The sequence below is a fragment of the Lampetra fluviatilis genome, chromosome 21 (assembly GCF_964198595.1).
Source record: "Lampetra fluviatilis chromosome 21, kcLamFluv1.1, whole genome shotgun sequence".
Lineage (NCBI taxonomy): Eukaryota > Metazoa > Chordata > Hyperoartia > Petromyzontiformes > Petromyzontidae > Lampetra > Lampetra fluviatilis.
The window spans coordinates 5,724,290-5,741,320 of NC_136295.1; the positions used below are offsets into that span (position 1 = coordinate 5,724,290).

General features: G+C 44.2%; 1 protein-coding gene across 6 annotated transcripts in view; it reads left to right on the forward strand.

The window, feature by feature from the left end:
• The first annotated feature begins 231 nt into the window (after positions 1-231).
• The window catches only part of LOC144938160 (uncharacterized), a 67,334-nt gene continuing 50,534 nt past the window's right edge, over positions 232-17,031 (forward strand). For 3 of the 6 annotated variants that reach the window (XM_078865913.1, XM_078865918.1, XM_078865916.1), the window contains exons 1-2: positions 232-1,246; positions 14,648-16,182. In XM_078865913.1, the coding sequence (XP_078722039.1) occupies positions 14,676-16,182 (1,507 nt within the window). In that variant the 5' untranslated portion in view covers positions 232-1,246; positions 14,648-14,675. Of the gene's footprint in view, positions 1,247-13,929; positions 13,992-14,647; positions 16,183-17,031 lie in introns of those variants that run through there. The other 3 variants (XM_078865917.1, XM_078865914.1, XM_078865915.1) reach the window with 3 other exon arrangements.

Sequence of the window (17,031 nt, forward strand, 5' to 3'; positions counted from 1 at the left end):
ATGTTCCGTTCAAAATCTCCCACATCACAAATTGACGTTGCAGCAGCGGGGGTGGAGAGGGGGGGGTGGTGCCTGGCCGCCTTGGGGGCCCTTTGGGGAAAACGGCCCCCGGGGCTCGGTGGAGCGAGGCCACTACGAGCTCCTCCCATTGGCCGCACGCACAGAATGCAAGGGGCAGGGAGGGGATGGGAGGGCGGACTTCACATCTGCTCGACGGTGTCACCGCCGCGATTATTTTTTTTGTTGTTCTGTGATCGGGCTGCTGGCTCGCGAAGGGGCGGGCGGTGGCAGTAGCAGCAGCAGCGGCGTTCAGCCAGCGGACGGTGCCTCCACCCCCCTAACCCATCCACCAAACCGGACGGGCAATTTAAAATCTTCGACGGCGATCGCTGAAAAACAATTGCACGGCCAGAGATGCGCCTGTCGCAGCGTATGCGCGCCCTTCTCTCCATCGTGCGGCGGCGATATTGAAGTGCGAATAATGCCAAACAAGCCGTTCATTTCAATGGACTGACAGACAGACGGAGAGATTGATTTGCGCAACTGGGGGTGCGAAGGATTAAACGCGGAACGGCATTTTTTTTGTTGTTGTTGTATCGCTCTCTCAGTCTCTCGTGGAGGCTCCGGGGTGATGAAGCAAGCCTCTTCATTGAGAGGATGATTTCCCACCAAGGAAACGAGTAAGTGAGTTCCCTTTATGCCCAAGGGCGCTCTTGACATCACGGCGACGTGCAGAAGGACAAGGCGACACTAGTCCACCACGAACAGATGCCAATTTGCGCGTCACTGGAGGAGCGGTCGGAGTCTTCAGACGCCACGGGCCGGTCAGTGTCTCGTTGGGTTGGAGAGCCTGCGCAAGGGACGCGCTGAGAAGCCCAGGGAGGGGCGATTTGCTGCTGCCTCGACACTCCAAGGTCAACGGCAGCGATGTTCTGCACCTCGGATCGCATCGCCACAGTCAGAGATCTCCTCCGTCGCTCCAACATATACCGGGGCAAAGGCACGCGTGTTTAAGAGACGCCCGAGTGAACAAGAGGTCATTTGGGTGGCTTTGCTCATCGTAACCCACCCTTGCCGCTGCATTGACGGCAACGACCACTGCTGCTGGAGGATACCGATTTTGTGGTGGTGACATTGACGCCGTGGGAAATCGGAGGGGCGAAGAGAGAGAGAAGAGATTGAGAGGTCGGTATACAAGTGCGGGGCTTTCGGGCACTGGGCGGGCAGCGTGAGCCACTAAAACAAGGTGAGGCAAAAGCCCCTTTTCGTTGTTATTGTGTTGACAGATTTGTGCGTTTCCACTCGAGCTGTGATGGAAAATAAACACGTTGCAGCGTCACAGGGGTTTGTTTTCGCGATTGACGCAGCCGCTAATTGCTAAGTGTGGTATTATTTGTTTGGCAGCATTCATTCATGCCAGCGTTATCAGTCAGAATCACGGAGGCTGTTGAGCAGCAGTTATGCTGGTTAGTGTGGATGCAATAAAGGATGTTGGGTCGTTGTATAGAGAATGTTCTGTTTGGGGGGGGGCTGATAACACAGATTTGTGTGAATATGTTTACAATTTTTAAGATTTCTAATTGTTGCCAGACATACGTGATAAAGCCTTAAATGTCACATTAAAATTGTAATTAAATTCATATTCTTGGGTATTTCGGTAAAGCCACGTAGATCAAATAATTAAAATAATAACAATATCACGACGTTTCGATCGCAACACAAGCAATCGTCATCAGGTGAGAAATATCGCGAGAGTGCTGCTGAGAATATATATTGAATGAAATTGTATTTTGCAAATATTCCACATTGGGTCACCCAACTGACATTACTTTAATTATTTGGATAGTGGCGGGGGGGGGCTAACTTCAGCATGAAAGAAATAATTAAGGATAATGTGAAACTCCTGAGGTTCTTCTGCCTGTAAATTCCCTTGTAATTCCAGAGCCTGGGAGAAAAGTACAGTAGTAATGGTTTGATAACATGAGACATACAATCTGGTGCACAGCGGGTTTTATATTAGGTGAAGTTTAATCCAGCCTAAAAACCACTCGACTAGAATTATATGCAAGATCGTGACAGTGCCGAAACAATGCGCTACACACAGTACTTACAATATTGCGTGCCCTTGCACACATACACAAATGTTGTACACATGTTGGGTGCTCAAAAATGTTTTGAGAATAATGAGAAAGAATCAAATACGTATATATAAATATATAAATCAGAGGCTGCGGGTGCATTTGAAAATTCACGTTCGAAAATACTTTCACCACCTCACAATTGCATACTCTGTATACTACATGGCAACGTACGGTGCGAAAGAAGTTCAACACACATACGTACGGTATACGTATATCATTTACCCAGGAAAGCCTTACTTAATCTCAATACTTTTTAGGATTCATCAGCATTTAGCTTCACATGGGATGACACAGGAGAACCATGAGAAAACTCAGCACGCATCCAAGAAGCCAACCCTCAACACTGCCATCTCCTGGCCACTTCACGTCTATAACACCTGGCAAGCCCCTGGTGGTCATCCATCCTCGTACTAACCAGACTTAAGTTTGTCTGGCCTGCAAATATGCAATGACATTGGATGCATTAAGGATGATTAAGTCGTAGATATGCACAGACTGTATAAATTACTATTAACCTGCAGTAGGCTTTTACATCACATTCCACCATGGGAGGCAAACTATTTGGTTCACTGATGATGGGCAACATATATTTTTCAATGTTTAGTATGACATTTAAAAGCAATTTAAAACTCATGCTGAGCCGGAGCTATGAGTGAAACCAGTCAACCTCCGGGCTGTAATTTTTGGACATCCAAATTGTCGTTGGTCAGCATATACTCGACTAGAGTTCTGCCAATTTTAAACTTTGTAGAGTGACCGGATCATCATAATTTACATTGGTCACTCACCTTGCACCAATTGTGTATATGCCCAGTAAATATGATGTGCATGTAGCGATTATATACATAATTACAAAAGTGAATGTGCCATCCCGATTATGAATACGCACTATTTTGAGTAACATCTGGCTAGATAGGCTGAAATACATTGAGATGTCCACACTTTTCCCCACAAACAAGCCTCATGTGAACATCACCTCTACTGGGACTGGAATCTGATACCAGCCCAATCACATCAAGGAATCATCACATCCCTGTGTTTATAAATAAAATGTGACCCTGCAATGTGTTTTTAGTTCGTAAATTAGTTACAAAATAAATGTGTGCTCAACAAAGCCAATGTAGATTGATGTACGTGTTTCACAATGGGCTCTCTCACTTCGTTTTAAATAATGGGCTCCATTCATTATTTTATTTGCAATTTCCTAAGCAGTCTTCAAACAGCGTGCATCAGCAGAATGCAGACATGAGATTGATTAGAAGTGAGCCAAAGGCAGGAGGAGCGCTGATAAGAATATGGCACACGCATTTTTTTAAGCACGCTGCGTTATTTCTAAATATGTGGTTAAGGCAGCGCATACATTCTGCATGTTTGAAGGACATCCTTGCCGATCAAAACGATTGTTATTTAACAGTCCTTATCGAGGTTACTTATGTGGTGCTGCTGGTTTGCGCTGTCAATCAAGGATACCTTGTTTGTGTTATCGAATGACCACACGTACAGTTTCTCTACCAAGAAGCATGCAGCCAGCGTGTGAACCAGAACATTGTTTTCAATACCCTTTAGACACAGCAGTTCAATTACACCGACACAGTGGGTTTACAATGGAGGCCCTAGTTTAAATATTGTCATTTTCTCTACGAAGCGCATTAACTCGCACCAACGACAATGGCACAGCGCGAATTAGCCTCACGTTGCACGGGGGTAGTTATAGGACCTTGTAAAATGCAATCAGGAAAGGAAGACAGTCTTCACAAGAACAGCACGTTATGACCTCGTACCAGTAACATGCCTGCTGAAAAACAGTGATGGATACTGGCATCATAAAGCCTAAAGGCATCGATGATACGTTTTCGTAGAAATCTATTCAAGCAGCACTTAAAAGTGGAAAAGTATACGTAAATCAATTATAAAATCATCATTAACAGCCCAAATAATTAAGGCCTCATGCCGTGTCGGTCATGTGGATTGTTTGACCATACCTCACGAGGATGGTCAGTGCAGATAATGTATACATTTCCCAATTTAGTCATCATTAGATTGAAAACTCATTTCTTTAGAGCTGATGTTTGTGTTTAGTTTGTTTCCGTTCCCTGGCACCCCCAATTAGCACGGTTGGCTACATACGGTTCGAAAGATGTTCAACGTGCATCCATCACAACTTTCATACAACAATAATTTCAATGTAACAGATGTGTGGATTCAAGGTTATTTGCTGGTTGACATCAGATCCGGAAATGTGTAACAATGAATATCCAGCTTCGACCGCACTGTGCTTTCTGGTGCAGTGGAATTCTGTAAATGCGCAGGGCACTGCACAGCTTTAATTATTTCCTAGAATAGGCCTGAGGTTTTTTTTTACCCCACACTAGTTCGCATGTGCAATTAAAATTCAGCTTTTTTAAAGTAAAACGAACAAAGCAAACCAATTCAAATTGTTATATTTTTGTTATTTTTAACGATCCACATTCTAGCGCAAAGGGAATCTGAAAGAAAACAGATTTAGGCCAAATATGTTTTAATACATTTTCTGTGCAATTTGTGTACACATTTTCTGCATACTGCCCCTACCGACCGTGGCTTTAAAGGAGCTAAGGGCTGAATATTATCTTACGATGGTAACCAAATCCAGTATCTCTCCATCAATAATTGCTGGGCCTTGTGCTTCCATCGATTGAGGAGTCTCTTTCCAAACAACTCCTTGGAGTGGAAGGAGATGCCTGCAACAAGATTCATATGCCCCTGATGGGAAGCCCAATCATATCCATCTCTTCCCCATCACCTTTGATCTTTATCACCAGCGTCGAACTAATACTTATCTTGGTTCCCTCACTTCAAACAGAACATTCATTCTCCTTGGGCTCAGTGCAGGCTGTATGTTGGTGTTATTTAATTGCACGTGATTGAGGACATTTACCTATTTGTGTAATTTTTCAGGTTGTTTCTATCAGCTTTTGGTCGAATAATGGCCAAATTGCCACTGCTTTCAACCAGTTGTTGTACAGAAATACATAAATGAAGCCCAATGCGCTTAAGCAAGAATAATAATTTGCACGTGCATTGTTTGACCATATTTCACCACGCTAGTCAGTGCGGGTCGGTGAATATCAGCGTGGGTTTGGGCAAACATCGAATTCAGATGCCCAGACACCCAAAGTGCCGCAGATCCACCCCATGGCTTTAATTCATAGATGTTATTCAAGCAAAAGGGGTAGAAGCAAAGATACATCGGTCCTTGCGTAACGAAGAAAAAACCCCTACATTTGTTTATCCTTCTTGAACCTGGATGTCAGACGAGTTTGTTTTGTAGCTGGGCTCAACCCCCACGTGAATGGTTAGAGACAACCTCTCTCCCTCCATGGACAACACAGGCTTAAGCCTGTCCAGAGATCAGCATTTCTCTACGTGGACATAAAGTAGTCAAACACCTGTTCCATGATACCTACTGATGCCAACACGTTTCTTTTTTACGTACCCTAAGCTGGGAAGCTCACGGGATTCAGTGTCCGTGTAATTGCTGAGTAAGTGCCACTGAAATACTGGCTCTGGGCTCCGGAGAAAACATAAAAAGGAAGAGTTGTCCCACCATCTCGAGCTCATCAATGGCAAGTTCCCAAAAGCAGGGACTTCACAGCCGCTGCTTGTCAGCGGAGTTGGTAGGCAACATTGCAGCCTGCATTTTGTTTTTGTGCCATAATCTGTGTTGGACACAGCAGGTCCACCATTGGTAGGAGACAAGAATATGCAGAGAGCAGTGTTTCACTGGCAGCTGCTTTGAAATTCCTCTCTGGAGACCGAATTCAAAGGAATGACGAATCAGTGTATGGACTTTAGATACGGTGAACAGAACAACACTGAATAAATTAAATCACTGTAACCCCTGCAGTTCTTCGACAAATGCTGTGTGAAGATACATGAGAGGTAAGTAAGAGACAGGCCAGATGCATATGGTCGACTTTTGTCAGTCATCCAGTCAGTCACGTTGATGTTATCGATTGAGAAGCACGTTCATTTTCAACATGATACCTTGGTGATAATGAAAATACAGTAAGAGACTGCGGAACAAAACAATATTGGTGCTAAATTAAAAAAGCATGAATGAGAAACTAAAACACTACAAAGAGACCAGTCGCGGCTGGTGGAGCCAGGGAATATCGTACAATATGATTTTAGGATCATTACGATAATTTACGATAATTTCGCCTTTTTAATAAGATGGACAATACAAACTAGACATATAGTACAAACTGGGCAACGCAAACAAGTTAGACAGAACATGCGAGAGATTACAAACATGATGGAGAGATGCGGACAAAAAGTACAGACGACAGCATTTAGGCAGCACAAGACGGTGAGTGCAGATAACACAGTACCAACGAGACAGCAAAAACAAGACGAGCAGAGAAGGCACACGTGACAGAACAAATGTCCCGGTGCTCACAAGACAGACAATACTAACAAGACAGTAACATCCAGTAAAGAGCCTCGACTTTTCTTGCACCTGGATAGGAGATGCATTGAGGTGCAGGGTGGGTTGTGGGGGTCATGGGGTGGAGAGGGAGGAGTCTATTTGCATCGGCAATCTCGATTCAAATGGTTTAGAATGGCAGCTAGTTTTTGGCCAGGGGCGTAATTCGTGACAGCGCTATTGCCTCCCAAATTTTCCATGGCTGGCACTCAAGAGGGGGTCGGGTTTTGAATTGGCCATGGAGATGCCGAAAATGCCTTCTCCCTGAGGCAGTTCGAGGTGCCACCCCCGTATATAGATGGTGTCGATTTGAATAAATTATGTGACAATCTATTCGATCAGAATTGTTTTGAAATTTCAAAAAGAGGACCATTTTTTGTAATTAGCCGAATTTCTTTGAAAAATTACTTGACATTTTTGACAGTTTTTTATAGTATTGTTAATAACAAAATATATTACACGTTTTTGTTTTCTTTCACATTTAAACAAAATATTGTATTTGTGTTGTTATAATTATAAAAATACACGTTTTTGTTTTCTTTTAAATAACATATACTGTATTTTGTAAATCAGATTTTTTTTTGGTGGGGTGCACCCCCATGTCGCTGACAGATCAGCCACCATCATCATTACTCATGGTCAATCCACTGCTTCAGCAGACACCATCTCTCACAATCCTGTAATGTAGTAATCCACCTCGTATCTGCACACCAATGGATTCCATTGTTCCATAGAAATCCATTTGCAATGTGCGATAATTGAAGATTATCTTAAAAACATTTTTTAAAAACCTGTTTCTTAAATTAACATTACAATCAAACATCAGTAGACACATGCATTAACTTTGCACTTTTCAAAATGCCACTTGTGACATTAACACACCATGCATGCACAAAGCAAGTTGAGCAAAGTGTCAGCCAGTGACGGGATCATTAATAAACCAGCAGCCAATGCAGGTCTGTTTTAATGACCATGGCAAGGGTGTATGCACGTCTCACCACTGTGACATGTAGCGCACTCGTGACATTTTTATTTGCAAAATGTGCAGCCTCTGAACACACAATTACGAGAGAGAAAAAACACGAATCTTTAAAGCACACCATGTGATGATGAGAAAATAAAACAACGCGATAGTTCCCCAATCACGCATACCATCATGTGGGTGAAGACACAATTCCCTCTCTTGACATGTGCCACAATGCATCTCACACTACTGGACATCTGTGGAGACGAGCTTCATAGCTCATCGGATTTCTCCAGAATAAATAAAGATTCTGATCTGATAAGCTGATCTCATTGCTCCACTTCCCACTGATTGTCCTCATCGGAATGTTTCCCTCCTTTGGCTGCGTTTCTGTTACCAGCCTCATCCATTGTCCTGTCCGAGACCATTTGCTTTTCCATAGTGTGTCTTTGTTCTCTGATCCCCGTTTCTCTTTCTGTCTCTCAGTGTAATTCCCAGCATGCCTCTTTCCATACTCTAAAGCTTTCGTACCATGTTTGTCAAAGTCTAAGTTTCCAATCCATATACCATGGCAGGTAATATGCGATTACCGAATTCTGTCCTTTCTAGGCACATTGATATGTTGTAAATCAATATGAAATAAGATTTTCCAAAAACAACTCAGTCCGAGTTTCATCATTTTGATGCTGGCCTGCCTTCAATAATTGCCTGAGATATACATACTGTGTTGTGTGTTCCTCCTACAATATTGTTTTGTTGAAGAAAGCTTGTTGTACGTGACTTTTGTTTTGCTCGTATTTATCTTGAGACCCAATTTTCAGCCTTGTTATGTTCTTAAGTTATTAATTTGCTAACGTTTAAACCATTGCTCTGATGGTTAATTATTCACCATGCTGGTGAAAAAGTATATCCTTGCATGACTCAACTTCTTATTTGTATTTTGTGAATGTATGTAATATCATTGTTGGTTCTCCATCTTTAGAAATGGATTTGAGCATTTCTACATCATTTGTGAGTGCTTGGATGATTGCATTGGTACCACTGAATACAATTATTTTTCATAGTCTACAAAAGCCGCGTATAATGATACTTGATATCAATTTGTCTATTCTAGAATCTGATTTATTGTACGTGTGTGGTCAATGGAAGAAACCTGCCTCTAAAACCATCTATTTCTCGTGGTTGGTTGGCTTCTAAATGAAGCATTACTCTCATTCTCCATTATCTATGTGAATGTATTTACTTGTGTCGAGAAGCTCATGGGTTTGTAATTATCCTAATCAAATGACTTTTCTTTGTCTTCCTTTTTGAACATAAGAAATTATTGAGGCATCATTACATTAAATATTCTAAAATGTACACTCATGGCAAGTGACCCCAGGTGTAGGCTTGATGGGATTGTGACAGAATCCCACGCTCAGCTGCTCTTGATGACTGTTTGGCCAGATCCATCACACACACACACACAGGATGCATTTTCCACCACAAAAAAAGACAATGCGTTTTGTTCTACCTCATTGCCACACATTATGGCTGTTTTGTTCAGAGGATTTGATGCACAAATGACTTGAGATGCACGGAGGGAGATGTTTAACCAGGGAACATTTACAGAACGCTGTCATTGTGTTTGGAGCATTCCCATACCCTGCACTAAAATATCAATTTAACGAATCAAAACACATTATGGCTAATTAGAGGGCATGAGTGTCAACACACAGAATTGTAACAATTTGAGTATCCTGTTTTTAAAGCTTAATCTTTATGTTTTTTTTTAAACGTAAATTAGCAGAACACAATACTGAACAATTTTTGACATTCTGTTGATTATATTGAATATAATAAACATCTTCTGAAATTCCTTTATCATTCAATTTTGCTATAAAACTGGCTCTTTTATTTGGAATATTCCTACAATATTTATAACTAGATATTCCTCTCAAACATGATAGCATTTTGCCAGACTCTCACTCAGATGTAGAGGAAAGAAACTCTTATTATTTCTAATCCATGCAAAATAAGACTATTTATGCATAAACTACGATCACATTTACAGACATTACCTCTGTACCTTTTCCCATCTAAAATGTTCAGAGGAAGGTTACGAATTGACCCTACAACCCACACGACCTCTACCTTCCTGCAATGTTTAATGTTTCATGGATTAATTAGGAACAGAATTGTGGATGGGCAGTGTATGGTGTCAGAAAGTTTAAGAACATTGCTGCAATTTACGAGAGTATAAGTGTAAAAAACCCCATCCATAATGTATGATTATTATTTCATGCCACCCTGTCCAGTGCATGCATACGTGTGCACTTGAGTGTGTGCGTGTGTGCGTATGAGTGTTTATCGACTTAGCGGAGAGAGGGCCCTTTTAAATAATTCAGCTGAGTAGAATGTGTGTTAACAGTAGTGGTGCTCTGGATGGCACAGATGCACGCACAATATGGCAGCCAATTGTGTTTATCCAAGAGCCCTCTAAAGCTTGGTGTTCACCAATACACCCTGTCATCTTCATGGATAATCTTCCATTTGCTTTCTCCAAAAGTCCAGCCTCTTATAATCATCAGGCCCAACATTGCTGGAATGATCGTCTTTATAATAAGCAGCAGCAACATCAGCAACATGCAGTAGTAGCCATTGATTAACTGCTTTTTGTGTTTAGTTTGTTGTCCTTCCCCCACACCTCCGATTAGCATGATTGGCTACGTACAGTTCGAAAGAAGTTCATACATACATACATGACCTCCAAAAACAATCCATTTATATATGAACTGATCTCATCACTTCATCTCTGCAGTGGTTGTCCTTTGGCTGCCATTCCAGTCTATCTATTGCCTTCAATCCTTTTAGCGATGTGTTGAGGACCAGCCAATCTACAGTGCTTTTCTTAATATTGTTTGATTTCTGTCTGTTTCCTGTTCGATGTGCTCCTTTTTCAGTGTGAGTCGAAGTAATGCATCTGTCCATACTCCTTTGTGCACTTTTCAGCTTTTGTTCAGTATTCTTTGTCAGTGTTTATGTTTCTAATTGATACGTTACAGCTGACAGTTTGCATTAATTGCAAACTTTCTACTTCCAGCACATTGCTGCTGTTATCAACGAAATTCAGCTTTCAAAAAACGCTTTATTTCTGCCATTGTTCGCGTTTTAATGCAATCGCTTTAATATCAATCCACATTTGATAAAATACATTAGAAAGGAATCATCATGGCATTATTTATATCTCTATTGGGCTGCATGCAAAGTGTGCTTGCTTTTCAACATTTCGTTTGGTGAATAACCAAATCAATTCGCATATTCGGCCATGTAAAAACTTGCTTTCATTCGCTTGTCGGGTGATGGAGGGTTACGGCTAAATAGATTCGCATTATAAATTCATGATTTAAACCCAAAATAAACTAATTATGAATCATACATACACATCATTTGTAAAAAAAAGGATTGTAACCCTCAGTTCTAGGGAGGCTAAGTAATTTAAGTTAAACTTTGCAGAATAAATTGGGGCACGAGAAACTGCATTTATCAGAAAATCTAATGGTTAAGTACATTGTAAGACATGGCTATTTATACGAGGGCCTCTATATCAACAGTATCTGTTCGCAAATTGGTTTAGGCAAATTGGAGTGCCTGGTAGGAGTTGGCTGCCTTTTCTTATCGCTGCCACCGTCCATGATGACGAACCACAGCGGCCTACTCTTAGGAGCAGCACGTCTGTTGCTTTCGGAAGGTATTCGGTGGGACAGCAATGAGCCACTAGTGTCCTTTGTCCACCGCTGCGTTGTTATAGAACAAACAAAATGCTGTCCTGAAAACCGGCATACATGACTACGCAAACCGATAATAGCTCGCAAGATAATTGTCCCTCTTCAACTCTGTGTGTGCTAATCTCCTGATGATGCAAAACGGCCCCATTGCTAAATCCTGTGCCCCTTCTTCAATTTCACGCTAAAGGACCACCAGACCACAGGCCGCCCGCAAAACGCGCGTATGCGGTCGCATGTGAGCTCAAAGTGAACTGCCCCACTCCAGCACTACTGTTTCATTGATTTATTGATTTGATCGAATTACGTATTTATTTGCCCATTTACAAAGTGTGACCGAGCACAGGAAATGGTGAAGCACTCTGGGCCTCTTATTTTTTTTACTAAAATCCAGCCTATATTCTGACTCAGCTCGAAGGTCAAAATGAAAGCCACTTTTGTATTTATACACATAATATCTCAGCTTGAGGTCGTGCCTTCCAAAGGTCTTGCTTTCCTCTGACATATGAGCCTGCTGTCTTCTGTGGAAATGCTTCTTTTTTTTTCAATCCTCTGAAACTTGTTTCTGCCTCGGGTCATCTGCTGAATGCACTTTACTTTCTAAACCGGGCCATTGATAAAACTTCCTAATGCATCCATTAATGCAATTGGTAGAATGCACATTCACACATTGCAATTTGTGCACAAAATGCCAAATGTGCCTATGTATGCAGAATTCAACAGCGGTCCTTAAACAATTTAACTGAGGAATATGGTGAGGGCCAATCTCTCCATAGAAAAAAACCCAATCCATTTCTCGCTAAATGGTGCAGCTTTATGATTCCCTACTCATTTGAATGAGGAAGCGCTGAGATAACTTTGGTTTGAAATCGTGATTTTATAACTGAGAGTCGTACGGGCTCTGTTGACCGAGCAATGATTATTGAAATATTTATGTTTTTTGTCCGCAGTTTTACTCCAATTGTATTATCAGTGTCATCTCAAGACACAATGTGCCTATTCTAAACTCCTGCACAACAGTGCATCATCATCCCACATTGGAGAATTACCCACAGAAGGGGTTAGAACATAACTACTTCTGAGAGCTAGTAAAGTGACCTTTTTATGTACACACACTCGAGTGTGCAGTCCCACGCACCCTGCTACATAGAAACAAAAAACTGTTAACTCAATGGGAAACTGTGTTTAATTCTCAGAGTTAGAATTGAAGCCAAATTAGGTAAGCAACCAAACTTCGTGTAATTTTTGTTCGAATATTATCGACGAGGCTACAATCATTGACTCTTTCATCTTGAAACCCAAGATTAATCGCAGGCAGTGGCTGTCTGGAATTTCCCCCAGTATCTCACAGTGGATCAAGCTTCGTGTTGTGCCCAGCACAACTCTCCTCCGTATGTGTTAAATTATTCCCTGGAATAATTATTCCCTGGAATAATGAACAACTAAACAAAAATCCAGCAACCGTAAAAACATTTTTTTTTGCATAATCAAAATATAGATCTGTGCAATGTTGTTGTCTTCAATCAATGCCATGGTGATATGGTCGCATAATAAACATTTTATCCTGCCCTTAATGCTTCATAGAACCTGATAATGTATTGCCCAAGCAGGTGCATTCAATTAAGATCAGTCTTATTTGGGTTTAGGTCAGAAGGCAATCCCTGTGCAGTGAATCTACATACAATCTCCATAAATATGGGTGCCCGCATACATTAATTAGCATGCAAATGAACAATTTAGCTTGTTATTTTGCATGTTATCATGCATATGCGCATGCATATGCCCCTTCTCAAGAATATGGTATTCTAAAACTAGTATGACAAGTATTAATATCATATTCATCGACCTATGTCCTGATAAACAAAACAAACAATTAAGTATCTCCCGTGGCAAACCAATACGCAATGTAAATATTAATAGCTACGAGGATACAATGACAATTCACAGAGTCCATTAGTTAACCAGCTAACCAAATTAGATTTATATATATACACAGTATGTTCATATGCACATACATATGCATACACGTGTAAGTGATGTGCATACACATAGTGCATGAATGTTCACATTTATACCATAATGTTAATTCATTTCGTAAATGCCCGTACAATTGTCACATTTATACACACTGCAGTTTAACCGTCCTTTACGGCACGAGCTTGTTATTGGAGCAGAACATTTGGGGATAAACCTCGGCAGCAGCGGACAGCTCGAGTGAAACGGCAGCCGTGCTCGATGCTCTTTCATTATCGCATCGCCATGGCTCTTGGCGGTGCCGACCAGAGCCACAGATAAGTGCCCATCTGGAGCCGCGTTGGGCTCCGTGCGCTATTTTCCTGTTCCTTCCCATGGGATTCTCACTTCATTATTATACCGTACAGTGCGGCTACACGGCCCCGTGGGACCGGCACAGACCTGGTTGCCAGCGAATAGGAGCATCTTGCATAACCAAGGCCCCCCCCCGCCCCAGCATTGCAGATGCAAATAAGACAGAAAATCACCTTCGAGCAGTAACGAATTAAACAGATTCTCCTGTTAGGCAGACGGGCGGGTGGGGCGGTGGGTGGGTGGGGGAGGTGGGAATATGTCAACGTGCGTTTTATAGATACTGTCAGTAGTGTGATTGGTTCGACTGATGGCTGCTGCTCCGAATGGTGACAAAAAGATGAACAATGAAGCGGCATGTGGGGCGGCACTGTGCGGGTGGCCGTCGTGGTTGAGCTCCATAAGGCCCTGCATGAAACTGGGTGTCAGCTTGTGGCTCAGAAAAGGCTAAAATGCTCTGTTCAAATGTTTTTTTTTCTAACTGGTAGTCATTTTTATTGCACATATCAGGAAGGAGATGTGGTGAAAGTGTCACCTCCGTATATTATTTTGCAACACGTTGTTGGGTTCCTTTCAAAGATATTGCTGTATTTTTTTTACTGAGGCAAGATGTGATCTAATATAGACTAAGGAACTATCCATGAATAAATGCTTGAACATTATATCTACAAGTAAAAATGCAATAAAATAAGGAACCATAGTTAATTCCAAATGGCCAAGTCTGAGGGCAATGAGCAGGATTGGTGGGACATGCAGAGATTAAATGCGACATCTACTTGTAAATATGCCTATAGGAGGCATTCTAACAAGATTGATGCCCTGCCTGCATTGACTTTAAGTGTTCAACCCTCATAATGAATAGGCCAAACATCACAAGCAGGACCCATGTAAAAATAGTTTTGGAGACCCAGTAACATTTTATTGGGTAAATTGGAATGTGTTTAACATCGTGCGCAATATTACTTCCTGTCGTTGTTCCGTCCAGGTTAGGGATGCCTCTGGCCTGACGTGGTATGATTTACTGCCCGACAGCCATAATGGCCATGCAGCAGGATGAGGCCCTGAGCCGGGTGGTGGTGCTGCTGCCCCCTGAGCCGGCAGTAGGGACAGAGCTGCCCGACCCATGCGCCATCAGAGAATCGGCGATCGGTGGTGATGTGGAGAGCACTGAGCCGCCAATGTCGACGGAGGAACCCTGCATGGAGAAACCGCGGAGACATTCGAACGATGAGGAGTCGGAGCAGAGCGACCACCTAGATGAGTTTTGCTTTGACTTCCAGCCGATGCGGAAGAGGCACACGCGGTCCAAGAAGGGTCGTTATTTCCAGCAGAGCCGCTTCTCATCCACCGAGCTTCGGCCCCTCCGGAGGGAGCTGATCCGGAGTGATGCAGTCGAGGACTCCGAGCACAGCAAACGCTTCCAGGAGTTCTGCACGAAAATCGCACGCAGGAGGAGCTATGAGGGCAGTGGCGGAGGTGGCGACTCCAAGGACAGCCAGGAGGACGAGCTCCTCTCAGACCTCAGGACGTACGGTGGGTCCAGGATGCGAAGGAGCATGACCGGGGGTGCGGAGCAGGGCCTCATATCTGACCTAGAGCGCTGGAAGGTGGCCGGCAGCAGCGGGGACACAGACCAGCGAAAGTGGCGCTTGGAGTCGCGGTCAGACTCGTGCTCATCGGGCAAAGAGCGGGTGCGCAGCAGCGCCAGCGGTGAGTCGGACCACAGCCTGCTGCTGCATGACACGCGCAAGGAGCGCCACCGCAGCAGCGCCAGCGGAGAATCCTCGGAGCACGAGATCTTCCACGAGTGCCACTCGGACGTCTTTCGCTCGCGCAGCAGCATCATAAAGTACCTGGAGGAGATCGACGACTGCTCGGACCGCCACTCAGAAGCCTCCAACCCCAAGGAGGAGCCCGACCTCGGAGACCCGTGCAAGGAAGTGAGTGACCTTCACCACCACCTCCATCAGCACCACCATCACCACCGCCGGTCGCCCCAGCCCATCCTGCCTTGCTCGACCCTGGACACACAAACCGAGGAGGCAGCTGCGGTGCCCACGACAGACAATGCTCTGCTGCCGGCCATCGTGGAGGATGACTGCATGCAGATGACGCACAAGCTGCTGCACCCGTATGAGGACGTGCGGGAAGGCGAGGACGACGATGACGACGACGACGACTACTACAAGGCGGTGGGGTCGGCCGGTGGCTGCAGCGGTGGAGGAGGGGGAGAGGCCACGGCATCGGGCGATGCCGGGGACGAGGACGACGATGACGACGACGAAGATGACAACGATGGGAAGGACGTACTTCCGGGGCCGGTGAGGCAGGAGCCACGCCGAGCCGGAGTCGGCGGAACCGCCGGCGGCGCCGCTGGTGCCGGAGTGCGGATACGCATGCTGCAGAACCGCTCAACGGGCGGTGGGATCCTGGACGGACTCTTCGGGTGTCTGCGACCCGTGTGGCACATCTTTGGGCGGAACTACACGGCCGAGCCCAAGGTGCAGCAGCAAGGTAAAGGTGAGTTAACTCATCCCTCCCATTTGTCCCACAGAGTGGTGGGTTTGTGTCCCACACTGCGGTCCCAACAGTGAAGTGGGTTTGGGCTTTATGGGTCTCAATTCCGTCTGGTTGACCCTGCCAAACCTGGCTCTATTTGCTCCGACATCACGTGCGTTTTAGTCATGTGTCTCTTCAGCAAACGGGCCTCCTGACTGGCAGCTTTGTGCGATATAAATGGTAGGGAAACTCACCTCGGGAATGAGCTAGAAGGATTTGCTAGTGTTTGGTGTTGATAGGTGAATGCTAATAAACACTGCCTAGATGGGTGCGTGCTCCCAGACTTATAACAGGGTAGCACGGGCCACTGGTGATGGCATGAGCAGGGCTTACATCGCAATACATAAATGGCACACAACCTAGCTCAGGGGGCAACTCCTTTGCTGGCGCAATGCTGACTTAGACAGGGTCTTTATGAGAGGCAGCAGCGCAACTAGCGTGAGGGCAGGGGGTGCCCTGGTCCGCCCTGGTGGCCAAAGCTACGAGTTGGCGCCTACCTTGACAATCACCATGAGCAATGGCGGAGCCAGGATTTTCAGGTAGTGGGGGGCAACCCCTCCAGCAATGAAACATGATAGAGGAGTTGTTAGTAAGTAAGGACTTGTCCCTTGCTTTTTATTCGACGCGTGTGCGGCGATGGCGCAGCCATCGATCGAGGGTCGAATTTGAACAGTGTGTGATCGGCATCGCGCTCGCTGAAGGTGAATATGCCTTCAGGGAAGTCGTGTACTGTATACGCAACTGCGCACAATTCTGAGTCACTTGTAAATGCTTTGCCGTTACTTATTGCCAATTATGGACTCCACAGTG